Source organism: Gastrolobium bilobum, unplaced genomic scaffold, assembly GCF_033153095.1.
Source record: "Gastrolobium bilobum isolate Gb01-03AN ecotype WA unplaced genomic scaffold, APGP_CSIRO_Gbil_v1 utg32822, whole genome shotgun sequence".
Taxonomy (NCBI): domain Eukaryota; kingdom Viridiplantae; phylum Streptophyta; class Magnoliopsida; order Fabales; family Fabaceae; genus Gastrolobium; species Gastrolobium bilobum.
Window position 1 is genome coordinate 18404 of NW_026895653.1, and position 16831 is coordinate 35234.

General features: G+C 34.2%; 1 protein-coding gene across 2 annotated transcripts; it reads left to right on the top strand.

Annotated features, from left to right (window-relative positions):
* The first annotated feature begins 605 nt into the window (after window positions 1-605).
* On the top strand, window positions 606-12130 carry LOC133286838 (serine/threonine-protein phosphatase 5). 2 transcript variants are annotated; one of them, XM_061484336.1, is made up of 14 exons: window positions 606-661; window positions 1580-1737; window positions 2068-2237; window positions 2326-2397; window positions 2973-3123; window positions 6301-6474; window positions 7607-7715; window positions 7806-7923; window positions 10079-10226; window positions 10531-10779; window positions 10940-11065; window positions 11141-11241; window positions 11409-11483; window positions 11691-12130. In XM_061484336.1, exons 2-14 carry the CDS (start codon window positions 1668-1670, stop codon window positions 11748-11750), a joined length of 1623 nt encoding a protein of 540 aa, XP_061340320.1. In that variant the 5' UTR covers window positions 606-661; window positions 1580-1667; the 3' UTR covers window positions 11751-12130. The 2 variants fall into 2 exon arrangements, with proteins under 2 accessions (XP_061340320.1, XP_061340322.1); XM_061484338.1 differs by lacking the exon at window positions 6301-6474.
* The last annotated feature ends 4701 nt before the right edge of the window (window positions 12131-16831 follow it).

A 16831-nucleotide genomic window follows, 5' to 3' on the forward strand; every position in this document is an offset into this window, starting at 1 on the left:
CCTATCCTGTTGAATCCTAACTCAGCTCCCCTCATAGGATAAGAAATCATGTTATATAGGATAAAATGAAACAATAGGATAAGTTAATCATATTCTATTGACCTACCAAACAAGAAATAAAAATAGAATATGATAAGTTATCATATCCAAACAGGCCCTTAATATCATCCATTCTATTTTGGCATTTCAAACATTTGAATTAAGCCAGTAATAAAAAGGAAATAAAAACTCAATGAAAAAAGAAAAGAAATAAAAGGGACAGTGATATCTAGTGCTAATAATAAAAATTAGAAGATAATCTTATATTGCATCAGAATTATTTTATTATATAGTGACTTAATTAGTGGTGAATTCTATATATATTAAAAAAAATTACTCACAAATTAAAGGGTCATAACATAAGAAATACTTTTTTCTTAAAAAATACAAATAACGCGTATAATATCTATTAAACTTATAAGAAATCTATATTTAATTGAATTATTAACTTGCTGAAATCATATAACTCCGTTAATTATTTAATGAAATTATAATTTAATTAAGAAAATCAAGAATTTCACAGTTGTTAAGTTCCACCGTGATTTTTAGGGTCTCTTAAGTCATAAAATCAACTACTCACTATTCCAGCCTTTCAGCGGCGACGCCGGTTAAACTCCTACTCGTACGGAACCTCTCTCTCTCTCTCTCTCTCTCTCTCTCTATTTCTTCTTCATCATCTTCTTCTTCACATGTGCAATTAAGCCATACCCTGTTCGTTTTTTTCTTCTTCTTCACCCTGTGATGTTTCTCCGATTACCCATTTGGCTTCAAGTTAGCTTCTTCCACTGATTAGAACAACCTTTGACAAGTTCTATGATGGGTTATTTACTTGTTTATTTTTGCATGTGTGGCTCTTATTCCTCACCCTTTAGAACTTAGTGTACATGTGTTGTATTGTTATTGATAATGGAAAGTGCTTGGTTCCTTTTTCGTCTTGCCCATGAATGTCTGCGTGCTGCTATTTCGAAATTTAAGGATGCCCTTTTAACAAGTTTTGATCTTTTTCCAGGAATCTCTTGTTTTCAGAGTTAATTTTTTGTTGGGGGCATGTATTCTAGAGTCCCTTGGATGTAGTTGCTTTTGGAGACTTAATTCTTTCCGTGCATGATTTTGGGGGAATGAACACTATAAATATACGCTGAGGGTATTGTTTTTCAAGTGGGAAGTGAAGATGTTGATGATAATGATAATAATGTTATTAAAATGATTAGCTTTTTAATATTTAAATAGAAGGAGACACAGAAATCATGTAGGTAGACCCTAATGTTATAGCTTCTTTGTAATAGGGATATTAGCTATAATAAATTGCGGAATGAAGAGATTTGTATTCATATTATTCTTATACTCATTCTTACACTCTACTTTTCCACCTTTATCAATCTTTATAACACTATATTTTCCTAAGTATTGGTGATTTGAAGTTAGCAATGTTAAGTATAGGCTTCTGAATTTTGATGTAGTTCCTTTGCTAATTAAGTATTACTCTGCTGGTTGTTATAATGTTGCTTGCTAATCTTTTTTCTCTGTTTTATTGTAGCAGGTCAATCATTGTGAAGAAAAGAAGTGAGAAGATTGATTCTGTTATGTTCTGAATTTCTTTGCCATATAAATCAAAACTTTCAGCCAAAATGGAAACTGAAAAGTCTAATGTTTTGAAGGCCGAAGAACTTAAACTCCTTGCTAATGAAGCATTCAATGGTAATTAATACTCAGACTATTTCATTATGATGTGATTCATTTACTATCTTCAAATTGCAGTGAATATTGTTGTAAATTTTAGCTGAATCATTGAGTGTGACTCAATTTGATAAGTGGAGTTTTTGTATATTTATATAATCCCACAATTAGATCAAATATCAGAAGTGTTTTGTGCTGACATTTTCGTCTGCTCTGCCCTTACAAATTTTTGAATGTTGGTGACACACGCACACACACACAAGAGATTGTGATTGGAGTTTGCAATGACTTGCTACTACTTTAAAACATTTCTTTGCTAAGACTTGCTGAACCTGTGAGGTCCCTTTTCAGCTCGGAAATATGGCCAAGCTATTGATCTTTATACACAAGCAATTGAGCTAAACAGTCAAAATGCAGTTTACTTGGCTAATCGTGCCTTTGCCCATCTCCGGCTTGAGGAATATGGTAGTGCAATACAAGATGCCACAAAGGCTATTGAAGTTGATCCTAAATATTCAAAGGTGCTCTGATTCCCAAATCTGAGAGGCTTTCCTGTATTTAGTTATCTTTATTAAATGTATGTGTCCTGATTATGGTTTGTTGTTATAGGGTTATTACAGGCGAGGTGCTGCTCATCTTGGAATGGGAAAATTCAAGGAAGCGCTGAAAGATTTTCAGCAGGTAACTATATGCAATTAAGGTTATGGTCACGTTGCTGTAGTTGGAGGCTGATGTGGGCCAACGCAGTTTGCAATTGCAGCCTCACATGGTTGCAGGGGCTATTACAACTGAAATGTTGCAGACTTGCAGATGTGGTCCCTAATTCAAATCTTTGATACTTACTGTTATCTGTTTTCTTTTGGGGAGCCCTTTGGGTAAATAGAAGCTGTCCTGTTAACTCACTTTCTAACTCTAGAAATGGAAGTTCGAAAAAAAAGTACTTGCTAGTTACTAATGTTTATTGAAATTGTTCGAATCTGAAATTTTTTCTTGACCAGCAACCTTATTGAAATGCTCTCACAGGAATGTCATTTGAACTGGTTGAAGCAGACAGTTTTTTGTCCTTTAATGTTGTCATGTTTTTTTGTAATGTCTGTTTTGATGTACCCGGTTTGGGATATCTTCTTAGCCGGCCTCTGCTTTTAATTTTTTACGTTCCTTCAAATTATATTTGACTACCTCATTTTTATTCTCCTGTAAGATGTGCTTGTTTCAATGTGCGAACATGTTTCATTTAATATACTTACTTTGAATAGGTCAAGAAAATGTGTCCAAATGATCCTGATGCATCAAAGAAATTGAAGGAATGTGAAAAAGCAGTTATGAAACTTAAATTTGAAGAAGCAATTGCTGTACCAGAGTCTGAAAGGCGTTCAATAGCAGAATCCCTAGATTTTCATTCAATAGGTACTATTTTGAATATGGATTATTATGCTAGTATCTTTATTCATCAAATTTCTCTGTGCATCTCTCCCCTCCAGTTTTTTATGTTGTGATTTATTATTTCATGCAGTAATGTTATTATATGTCTTAACTTTTGTTTATTTTGGGGATCTGTGCGTATACTAAGGGTACTATTGCAACTTTAATTTGGTAACACTTCAAATGATACCACACGCATAACATGCCCTTACAAGAGTAACTATAACTTTGTTTTGATCATTTGAAAGTTTATGTACAATGTCTCCTGTTCATATATAGATGAGTGCTTTCAAGGATCTTGATATCCTTAATGTGGGAAGTGGATGGCATTTTCAGTTTTTCATCAGATTATTTAGATGGATATTGTCCTTAGTGTTCTCCTCATGTATTTGTTTTGTTGAAGGGATTTCCTTCTTTCAACACTGATTGGTGTGTAGAAATCCTTATATTTTTATTTTTAGGGATATGATTTTCCCCCCCTTTATTAGGATCTCAAATCTGGATCAAATTAGAATCAATTTGTATTTATTAGTTTCTGCTTTTATTAATAAACAACTTGTGTATATTGTAATCTCTATTCATTGAAAATACAAGTCAATGCCCACTTTCTATATGGTATCAAGAGCTCGTACGATCCCATATTTGTCCACCCAGCGTCACAACTGAAAATTGGGCAAAACATCATCAATGAAAGGGTGTACAGCCTTTTCAAAGGCTAAAAATAACCTTTGTGGAGTCCAATCACCATGGTGAGGCCATAAGTCACCGTAGAAGCCATTGTCTTGCAATACCACAGAGTGTTGTCATCACAATTGTCATCCGACTCACACACCCTCGTCGGCACTTGAAGATCACGTGCCTCCCTCCTATTGTCGGATTAGGACGCTGTTGATCCTAATCATCTTGTCTGCCCTTCCCCTTCCTGTTTCAGGCATCAAAATTGAAAGCAAAGGTACTTTGTACATTATGTCAAAAATCTCCTCTTTCTTCTCTCATGGCTTCCTCCAATAGCTCTTCCGCAACGTTTCTAGCTCATGTTGCCCGCTAAGGTGCTTGGAACCTTGGAAATCAGCTAAGGCACCCTTGGAGCCTAATGTTAAGTTAAGGATTGAAGATGGGAAAAAGGTAGATAAGGAACAATATCGTAAATTTGTTGGTAAACTAATCTACTTATCTCATACACTGCGTGACACTACTTTTGCAGTGAGTATGGTCAGCCAATTTATGCATTCCCCCTAGGAAAAGCATCTTGATGTAGTGTATAAGATTATAAGGTATCTCAAAAACACACTAGGTAGATGTCTGTTCTTTGGAAAGCGGGAGGAAAAAATGATTGAAATATGCGTTGATGTGGATTGGACTGGCTCATCAATGGACAAAAAATCAACCTGAGGTTATTGTACCTATGTGTGGGTCAACCTAGTAACTTAGAGAAGTAAGTAACAATGAATAGTGGCAGGGAGTAGTGTGAAGCTAAATTTTGAGATTGTCTCATGGTGTTTTTGAGGGAAAGTGAATTGAATATCTCCTATTCCCTACTTATAAGGCTGTATCGTGATAATGAGGCAGCAGTCATTTTTGCTCAAAATCCTGTTCATCATGACATGACCAAGCATGTGGAAGTTGATCGCGAATTCATCAAAGAAATATAAGATGGTGGAAGTATATGTATGACATATATTCCTACTAAAAGCCTGCACAGACCAGCCTTTGAAAAGACTTAATAAGCGAGATAAGAATGATCAATATATAGTGTAGAAATCCTTTAAATTTTTATTTTTAGGTATATGATTTTTTTTCCCTTATTTAGGATCAAATTAGAATTAATTTGTATTTAAGAGTTTACTTTGTTATAAACTTGTATATATTGTAATCTTTATTCATTGAGGAATACAAGTCAATGCACACTTTCTATAAGTAGATTAGATGGAGTAAGATGCCAATCAATATCTAGTTTAATTTCATTTCCACTCTTCGTAGCAAAGTTTGAATAGGCTATGGTTACTGTTCCATTGAGTGAATTATAATGATAGTGGTTTGTGCAGCAACGAGAACAGTTTAATAGACCATTTTACTGTGAATTTGGGGATTCAGTTTTTAAATTCCCAGGTTCTTGATTGCTTATGTAAGTACTTGTGGGATTTTCTTTCGATCTTAATAAGACATGAAGTGTGAAGTTGTTAAAGAAGGGAGGAAGGAAAAAGTGGAGGAATATTGTCGCAGTATAAAATGAATTGACATCAAGACAATGCAGCCATCCAATGGTTTAACTTCCTTCTACTAACCCAGGAACCATAAGACAGTAAACTTTTGTGCATTGTGAAAGATTACAACTTCTTTATGCATTTATTGCTTGGAAGGTTTAGGGTTGGATGAATGCCTTGTTTATTGGACTGTTTGTTTCTATTTCATTTCCTCATTGATTCAAGAGTCAAGAACTTCATATCATAATTATCGGTATGTGACCTCTTCCTTTTACATATTCTTTTCAACCATTGATCATCCATTTAAGTAGTTCTGCTTTCTTTGACTTTATCTTGTATTTCCTTGTTGTGGAAATGACCCAAAAGTCTTGCTCACCAAGATGTTTTTCATTTCAGTTCATATAAATTTTTTAACCAAGTAATGACATAATTTAACCCAAGGAACATTCATAATCACCACAGGTGAAGAAGTCTTCCATTTCATGTTTATTGATAAATCAAGCATCAAACTCAGTTATCCAATAATCTGCCTACATTTTGATAATTGGTTAAATTAATTGGATACTTGATTAACCTATATGTATTAAAATGGAACACTTCTTGCCAAGCTAAACAAATGGATCACTTTCCCTTCCTGGTTTTCCTCAACTACAGATTTCAGCCTTCTGTTTCTTCCTCCCACCTTATTCCTTTTCATTTGTAATTTAAAAGACCAAAAAAATGTTTACAAAATATAGGGTAGTATCCCTTTTTCACCTCTGGATTGATGCATATGTTTCTTTTCCTCCCCATGTCAATAGTAAATTCTTTCATGACTCCATCACATACCTTAATCTTCCTTTTTCCCATGCAAATCCCTTTTCATAAATTCTAGGGACATTGTATGCCTGTATATTTATAAATGTTTGTCATACTTCACTATAAATTATCACTCTTTGTATGTATTGTATTATTATAGGAAAGGGCCGCAATTCTTCGGTGCCCACCGAAGTGGCCATAGCAGCAGTGACAGTAGCAGTTATGGCAGCGGCCGTGATGTTGTTCAGGACATCAAAGACCACAATAGTAGCTGCAATTGTGGTTGTTTTGCTGTTGATCCTTGGGGCATGTTGGTGGAGTGGTCGCAATACTGGTACTTTTAGGAGTCATCTACATGACCCAGGTCTTAGCTTAAAATTAATCAAGACCTAAAACTAATTAATCCATAGGATGAACTTTAAAAAAAACTTAAAATTCTGATACAAGTCTAATGGAATCATTATCGATAATGCATTACAAAACAAGCTGTTTTGCTCTTTATAATGCTACGTAATTCTTTATATGGGGTATTTTTTGGAGCAAGTTAATCACACTGTACTCTACCTAAGAAATGATAAGCCATCCTTTTGGGCTTTCTGAGATTATTACCCTCCTTGGGCTTTCTGAGACTACATAGGCACATCCTTTTGGGCGATGCTGTTGGATTTCAATTTGATATGTTTTCTAATTAGGATAGTAGGTGCTATGTATTTTTCATTTTACTCTAAAGGGTGTATTTTATCTGAAACTGCAAGAGGAAGTGGAAGTAAGGAGGATAAGTCATCCCCCTAAGCAGACTAATAAATAACAATGTATATTTTATGTCTATTTTTTACTATTTTCAGCTGCTTGCAATCTTGTTTGAATTCTTTCTTTTGGGTTGTTCAATTGCTTTCTTGATTGGCATCTACAAACTATATTTCCATAATTTGAAAGATTGTTGAGTATGTATTTCATAGATGTCTTTGGATTTAGTAGAGATAATGTAATTTCCTTATCTTCAAATCCCCCCTTTTTTATTGGATTATTGATTTGAAGGACCGTTAATAATACATGTTGGATTGGAATTATAGAGGTTTAGGCATATATGGAGAAAGGGGGAGAAGCTTGAATAATAATGTATATTGATGTGTTATGAAGTGATTAATGTGATACAAAAGACATAGTCTAATCCCCATTTATATTTGTAGTAGATTCCTAAAATAAGGAAACAAATCATGAAATATAAAGAAATATGAAAACCAATGGTAAGAGATTCTCTAGGATACCATAAAAATGATATATCGTAGATATTCTAACAGCACATTTAATGTGAAAGACCAATAACCATTCCCATTTATTTTGTATTGTCAGTGGTCCTTAAAATCAACAACCTTGTTTGTATCTAATTTATATTTTTACTGTTAAACTAATTTCAAGTTCTACCATAGCATTTGATTTCACTTGGTTTTTCATTTGAATGCTAGATGTTGAGTCACAATATTCTGGAGCAAGAATAGAGGGGGATGTTGTTACTTTGGATTTTGTGAAGAAAATGATGGATGATTTCAAGAATCAGAAATGCTTACATAAACGGTACCAAAGGAAGAAATTCCATTGTATATCTGTTTGTTTCTTGAAGTGTTATTGAAGTGTCTTCACTGTTATCCTTCGTCAATGTTTTAGGTATGCATTCCAGATTGTGTTTCAAACAAGAGAGATGTTGCTAGCTTTGCCTTCTCTTGTTGATATAAATGTTCCTGATGGCAAACATTTTACTGTTTGTGGTGACGTGCATGGTCAGGTAATTCTTATATTATATTCTTTGAATTGTTTAAATTAGTTTTTTTGTGTCTGTGACTTGATTTTGAATTTAAGCACTACTGAAGTTGATAGGTGACTTTTTTATATGGTAAAACAAATTGTTGCTTATATCCTCAAGGTGGCTTTTGTTACTTATATATATTTAGGGGATAGGAGTATTGTTATAGCCTCTCTTTGATTTTCCGACCATAGTTCATAAAGTGAGTTTCTCTGACCATTATGTGGAGGGACTGGAGGGCTATTTTGTGCTGATGAGCTTGTTAATTAATTTTTTGCACATTTTTTCAGGGGGGAATTTTCTCTTATTTATCTTTAGTTTTACTTTGTTTTATTTTTTTTTTATTTTTAATTGTTTATTGCTTTTTTAATTTCTAGTGTCATTTATATGTATATTTTTAATTTTTTAATTTTTTTTATCCTCTCTTATTTTTCTCAATTCTTTTCATACTTTTCATTTGAGTTTATCTGCCACGGCCCAACTAGTTTGGGATAAATGTGTTGTTGATGTTGTTTTCAAGGGGGACTCTGACTGCCATGTTGAATTTAAGACCTTGTATTAGATTTTTTAATCCAATGATTAAAGAAGGAATGTGTTAGAGAAGTATAAAATCATTAAAGTAGCCTCATCCAACAGCTTAAGCTTTTGGGTTGAATTGGTTCTTTACATGGTATCAGAGTCTTGTGTCCCGGGTTCGATCCTCACCGCTCCCCCACTTTCTCTTGTGGAATTTCTTAGTACAGGTAGATTGGACCTGATGCATTATTCACCCTTCATGCCCAAAGGGCTTTCTTGTGAAGGGGCGTGCTAGAAAAGTATAAAATCATTAAAGTAGCCTCACCCAACAACTTAAACTTTTGAATTGAATTGGTTCTTTACAAAAGTGGGAGGCGGTGATGATCGAACTCGTGACCTCATGGTCATTGAAGCTCTAATAGCATGGAAACATGGGTATTAAATCCTCTTTGGAGAGAAGGGAAAAAAATACAGAACAACAATAGAGAAATCCTCCTTTGAATGTTTGACAAAGAAACCCATTTGAAATGATGACTTTATCCCATATGTGAGAGACATCTGTGAAAACTTGTCCTTAAAATTCTGGCATTCGTTTCTAATAATAATCACCAAATTACAGCCTATATTGCACACCTTCATAGGGGATTTCCCATTTATTTCTTACGAAAACCTTGGAAATAACATTAGAAGCTAAAATTGTTAATCTGTTGAATCTGCTACACATATAAAAGTAAAGTATGAAAATAATTAACTGACCACAACCAGATTCTTGCTGTTGTGAAATAAAGAACACCTAGACTATTGAAATATATAAAACTATTAATGTAGCCTCACCCAACAGCTTAAGTTTTTGGGTTGAATTGGTTCTTTACATGGTATCAGAGCTTCGATGTACCGGGTTCGATCCTCACTGCCCCCACTTTCTTTCTAGTGGAATTTCTTTCTTCGCACAGGTAGATGGGCCTGTGTATTGTCCACCCTTCAAGCTCAGTGGGCTCTCGTGTGAGGGGGCGTGTTGAGATATATAAAATAATTAATGTAGCCTCACCCAACAGCTTAAGCTTTTGGGTTGAATTGGTTCTTTACATAGACTTTGAAATTTAACCAGCTGCCTAACATTATTCACTTAGAAAATTACATTCATGTGTTACTGTGTATAATATTGCAGTGTTACTAAAAAAGAAAGTATGCTGTCTGAGTGAGTAGGTTGCTTGTGTGTAATTCTATAGGTAATTATTTTAATTAAAAATCAGATTCCAGAAAAAGAAAAAAACTAGAAAAAGTGAGGGTATGACGAAAAAGACTTTCACCCAATTTTTACTGGAAAAACCAGTCTCTACAGTACTGTGAATAGTGTTTCCAGAATAACTTGAACAGTAGCAATCATCCAAGGAAAACAAAATTTTATTCCCAGAAAAAAGCTCTTCCCACCAATGCAGGGCATTGAATTTATAAGTTTGTCATCTTTTATCCACTTTCATTTCTCTCAGACATACTTGAATGTGAGAACTTTTTTACTAAATTGCACCATGTTGCTTGGCTATTGTGATTTTTTTATTTTGTTTTTTTCTTTAACTCTTAACCTCTCATATTTATTATATTTTGTTGATGACTACTGCAGTACTATGATCTTTTGAATATTTTTGAGCTTAACGGGCTTCCTTCAGAAGAGAATCCGTATCTATTTAATGGTGACTTTGTGGATAGGGGATCTTTTTCTTTGGAAGTCATCCTCACTTTGTTTGCACTTAAGTGCATGTCTCCATCAGGTGAACCCTTAATCTATGTCAGTTTGTAAGTTTCGTTATTATTAATCACCTGATCAATACTTGTTTCGTTAGAATCAAGAAGACTTGTTTTTTGACATTATAAGTGCAAATCCATTTCAACATAATTGCGGTATTTACTTTTTTTGTTTTAAGTTAATTGTACAATGCTGTTTGTGTGATTGGATTTGCATAAATCTTTATTTACTCCTTTCCCCACTTTATCTGGTTCACTTGTTTGTGGGAATATTATACTTCTTTTTTTCCTGTTATATCATAACATGTTTTGATGTTATACGATTTTCAGCCATATATCTAGCTAGAGGAAATCATGAGAGCAAGAGCATGAACAAGATATATGGTTTTGAGGGTGAGGTGCGCTCGAAGTTGAACGACACATTTGTGGAACTATTTGCAGAAGTATTCTGCTATTTACCTTTGGCTCATGTGATAAACAAGAAAATTTTCGTAGTTCATGGAGGTCTTTTTAGTGTTGATGGGGTCAAACTCTCTGACATCCGATCAATCAATCGGTTTTGTGAGCCTCCTGAAGAAGGTTAGATGATTCCTTTTTTTGGTCTTCAATTGCTCTTACAGATAATAACACATACCTAAATCCCTCTAAACTTCTAATTCTTGCACTGCATAGTCCTAAATCCCTCTGTATTTTTATCCTCCTATTGTAGTTTTGTTTATCCTATGTTTGGTATGTGTAGGGTTGATGTGTGAATTGCTATGGAGTGATCCACAACCTCTCCCTGGAAGAGGCCCAAGCAAGCGTGGTGTGGGCCTTTCTTTCGGTGCTGATGTAACTAAAAGGTTTTTGCAGGAAAATAATTTAGGTACGTTTTCCTTTGGTCTAATACTTCTTTTTTTTTTCTTTAATCAGTGACTTCATACAAATTACCAATTTGCAGATTTAGTAGTGCGATCTCATGAAGTAAAGGATGAGGGTTACGAGATCGAACATGATGGTAAACTCATAACTGTATTTTCTGCTCCAAATTACTGTGACCAGGTAACCAAATCCCTTTTGTTACAACATTCTTTTTTGAGTAATTTTATGACATTTGCTTATTTGTTTGTTATATTAATATCTTAGGAATCACTTGTCCTCCTATAGAAGTATATTTTGATGTTTGAGCTAAAGTCTACAAAATGTTGATTTTTCATTGTATGCTGCAGATGGGTAACAAGGGTGCCTTTATTCGATTTGAAGCACCTGATTTGAAACCTAACATTGTAACATTCTCAGCAGTGGTTAGTATGTTTTGTATTGTCTAGTCAGCAATGTTATTACATGTTTTTTCATTCTTTGTTTTTTCAACAAATATTCTGCTGCACTGTGACTCTATGCATATCTTTTATTACAACTTCAAGTTTTGGATTCCTAAGAACATATCTCAATTTTTTTGAAGTTATCTAGTGTTGACATGCTTTCTTCATGGGTCTGTTTTCAATTTTCAGCCTCACCCTGACGTCAAGCCTATGGCTTATGCAAACAACTTCCTCAGGATGTTCTCATAATTTATATAGCTGACTAAAACTGCCAATGGTTTATGCTGCTTTGCAATCTGTTTGTTATGCCCTAAGGGAAAGATTCAGAAGGTGGCTAGAGAAGCTCTGGTACACGTTGATCATTGTTGTTATGTATAATACTTTTGGTTTAAAATTTATTAAAATTCAATTTTTTTTTGCCCCCTCCAAATGTTGCTCCTTTCTTTTTGTGCTTTTTATCATTTGGTGAACAAGTGTAAGGAAATCTGCATCTTGATTAGAAACTCCAGTGATATGGTTTAATTGAAAGTGGTTATGTTTATCACTGCTTAGGTAGATGTAAGACCATTTACTTGTATTTGAGCTAGTATCAAGATGTTTATTAGACTTGACTGTCAGTTTGATTTTGAATCTAGATTCCTGTTCATAAGTTCATAAAATTATAGTTTATTTGTTTTACCAAAATAATTATATGTTCAATTAACTGAGATTAAATATATGCATTTTGAGGATGAATCTTGAAGCAACGGTGAAGATGTTTTTTTGTGATCAGAAGGTCACGGATTTGAGTTTGAGAACGGGCCTCTTTATCAAAATGCAAGAGTAAAACTACATGTAATTGATTTTCACCTTTATCCTTGCAAGATTATGGAACCCATATGAGGCTACGGACACGGGGATTGGAGTATAGTGGTAAATTGGATCACCAACCTTTCATTTCTTCTCATCTATGGAAAGAGTTAAGTGGTAAATTGGATCTATAATCCTTTTACTGTGTTATGTTCATATGATAGTATTATTAGTATATTACTATTTCTCGCCGATTCATTTCATTAACAACTGCCAAACTTTGGTACAATAACCTAAGCAAAACTAACATGGAAGACAATGTCTTCGTGTATTAAAGCTCTACCATTGCCTTCTAGCCAAATTCTTGCGGTTAATTGTTCTACACAGAAATTAGTTTTTCATCCGACAATCATTCTATTTTTATAATTACAGTTTAACGAGGATAGAACGAAAGGTTGTCATAATATAATGTGATTGTTGGACGACCAAATTTTGGGGTAAAATTCCAATGCCTATAAGCTAAAGACTTGAGATAATTCAATGATACGAGTATCTTTATGCTAAAGTCAAGTGAAAAGAGAGATGGATTTCTCTCTTTGTTTTTGGGTTGAAGAAATGGATATTAGATTTATTGTTTATAGATGATAGATGATTCTCTCCTACAGCGAAAGAAAGAAAGTTTCTCTCTGTATTAGAAATTTAACTCTCAATGTTTTTACAGCTTAGATCTCTAATTTATGGCAATTAAATGAAAGGAAAAACGTTTATCCTTTTAAAAGATATAATATTGTGTCATTTAAATCCTAAGCATTGATTTCAATCAATTAATGATTATAATTTATTGCGATTAAGTTTGACCTAATAAATTATAACCATTAATTGACGAAAATCAACGGTTAGGATCTTATGCGAATTTTCCATTTCCGCTCCAATTCAAATCCTTGATGTTGTATCATATACACTTTCTCCTTCAAGAAACCATTCAAGAAGGCGGTTTGGACATCCATCTGCCAAACCTCATAATCATGATACGCGACTATGACTAGCATGATCCTAATAGATTTTATCATGGCAACGGGTGAGAAGGTTTTCACAAAGTCAATGCCTTGCCTTTGACGGTAACCCTTTGCAACTAACCTAGCTTTATAGGTTTCGATGTTGCCATAAGCATCAGTCTTCTTCTTGAATACCCACTTGCACCCAATAGTAACTATTCCCTCAGGTGATGGAGCCAAGGTTCATACCTTGTTCTGATGCACCAATCTATTTCGGATTCCATGGCTTTATGCCATTTTGAGGAGTCAACATCCTTGACCGCCTCAGTGTATGAAGTAGGCTCGTCATCCTCAACAATTTATTGATTCTTAATCACAAAACCATATATCTCAGGTGGACGACTAGCCTTAAAAGTCCTATGAGGCTAGGTGTCTACAGCCTCTAGTTGAGGCATCACTTGATCAATAGACTCGGGCTTTGTTATCTGTTCCTGTAGGTTTTGAATTTCTTCAAATTCTACCTTACTCCCACTATCTACTTGAGAGAGTAGACCCTCCTCAAGAAAGGTAGCATTTTTGGACACAAACACTTTGTAGTCCTCAGGGCAGTAAAAGTAGTATCCCTGAGTTTTCTTAGGATAGCCTACAAAGTAGCACAAGGTGCTTTTAGTCCCAAACTTATACGGTGCTAGAGTCTTGACATAAGCTGGACAACCCCACACCTTGAGATAACTCAAGTTGGGCTTTTAGCCTCTGTTTGCACTGGATTCACCCATGCATTGTCGGAAATGGGGTAAATCATGCCAGCATCTAGAAGTTTGACTACTTCCTTTTTGACCACTTCTTTCATTGTTGGATTCAATCTCTTTTGTGGTTGACGAACTGGCTTCACATAGTTTGTCATCATAATCTTGTGAGTGCAAAAAGAAGGGCTGACTTCTCTCAAGTCAGAGAATGACTAGCCAATTGCAGACTTATGTTTCTGCAACATGATCACAAGCTTCGCTTATTCTTTGAGAGATAATTCCTTATTGACAATTACTAAATATGCATCATTATCCCCCAAGAATACACACTTCAAATTGGCAGGACTGCGATGAAAACATATTCCATCACAAAAAATGAACATCATTTTTTAAATATTAATTCCTAAAAAAGCGCAAAAAATATTTTTTTCACTTTCCTCACAAAATCTGTGGCAAAAAAAGTGCGCCATTTTTAAATATTGAATCTTCAAAAGCTTTCGTGTCCTCGATTTTGCTTATGTGTGGTTCCACCATACCTCATGGAGGGATGGTTTATATGCATGATGTGTTTTCATGCATTGATATTTGAAATGTTGTTGAGCCGTTATGTGCAAGTGCTTTATGATATGCATGTGTTGGGCCACCTAGACGGTAAGCATGATTATGTGGAGACATACAACAGGGTGACTCTGTGGGTGGGTGCAAGTGGTGTCTTGCACTGATTGTAGGTTATAGACGTATGTAATTCCTGCATTTCTCTGGCCAGTAGGATATTGACACACATGACATGATTATCTGCTGCATTGCACTGATTTTGGAACTTATATTGTTTTACTGCTTTTAGAACTTATATTGCACATGTAAGTGATCTTGGGGTGGAGAGATCCTTGAGGACCCCTTGCCTTACTGAGATTTCTATTTAGAGATCTCACCCCACGTTTGGGGCACATTTTCAGGTTCAGGTAACTCGAGGGTTGATACCTCGGACGGCAGGAGGCCAGAGCTGAGTTGAGATTTACGCTTTTATGATGATATGTTTGGATTCTGACATGTTCCATATTTAGTATCATGTTATTTGATTTGAGACTCTGTTGGGCCTTGCTGCCTTATTTGGTGAGCATGAGAATTCTCTATGCCACATTGATTTGACTTTGTTGATTTTAGATTCGAGTTGTATAATGTATCAGGATTATGGTCCGGACACTTATTTATATTTATGTAATGAGGTTATTTAGTGTAGTTAGCTATTTATTTGCAATTTACATACAGACAATGTTTTCTGAAAAAGGATTAATTAATCAACTTGGTTAATATTAATGACGTCATAATTGAAAAGAAAAAGTTAATTCTGCATTTAATTAAGCGTAGTTTAATACAATGATATGATAATAAACCGGGTATACACGGGGTGTTACACTTTTTGTAATTTTATATATAAAAGTGTTTTTTAACATCCAAATAACTTTTTTTTATATAAAAGTGATTTTCAAATCATACATCCAAACGTAAAATAACTTTACCTTTTAAAAAAATTCTTTAAAAAAAAAAACAATGCATAAAAAGTAATTTTTTCAAAGGCTCATCCAAACGAATCCTAAGTGTGCATCTGTACCATAAGTGTGTAATATTTTGTGTATTAAAAATGGGAAAAGTGTGTGTCATTTTAAGTGAGAGGAAGAGATAAATCATGAAAGAAAGAGAGTGGACAAAAAAAATAAAGGTGTGGGTCTCACCTCTTTGTGAAAGTAAAATTACATAAGTTATGTCATTTAAAAGAACAAACACTTTTCCCATTAAAAACAGGGTGTTACTATTAGGAAGTGTACATGACACAACCTAAACGTTTTTCCTTTGCATGAAACAACTAAAATGAAAAATTCAACCTTGTCTCCTTACATCACTCAAAATTGACTACTTATTCCTGAGATCATAAACTTATAATTATGTTGCATTTGAGTGCCTGAAAGTTTTTCATATTTTGGTTTTTTCCCTAAAATTTAAATTTCTTTAAATTGATTCCTGGCAATGTTTTAAATTTGAAGCTTTCAAATAAATGAAGTTTCCGAAAAAAAAAAAACTTAACATGAGTGAGAATTTGGAAATATCGTTTCATGATATGCAATTTAATGACATGTTTGTTGAATGTGTCAATAATTTTTTTGGCACCACATTTCTACACAAGTTAAGCACTCTCTCTAAGGTTCTCTAATAACTTGTATCTAAATTTGGATCCAATTCAAAATCTAACAAACATTAATTCACTATTCTACGAGGATTTAATAGAAAAAAACATTAACTCACACTGTTCTGGAGGAAGGTTATACTTACAACCTGTTTTTGTTTACAACCTTTTACAATTATAATCTTAACCGTTGATTTCTGCCAATCAACGATTATCATTTATTGCGAATTAATAATTAATTAATTAATTTAATTTATAAAAATAATAACCGTTGATTGGCGGAAATCAACGGTTAAGATTATGGTTGTAAAAGATTGTAAACAAAAATAGGTTGTAAGTATAACATTTCCCTTATCCAAGATATGCTTATTTTTATAATTGATAATTAACAAAATTTTGTTGAAAAGAAGTCTTTTGAGGCCATGCCAAAAACGTGCAATAACTATTAAATCTAAATCATGGATCTTGGACCACATAATTGTTGGGCCCTCTAACAAGCACATGGATGAAGTCCTGACATGTTGTAATATAGCTTGGGCCTTAATCTGGGCTCAAGCCCAAATATAACCCCAGTTGAGGAAACCAAGCCCCCTCCACAGTTCCGCACATACCCTTTTG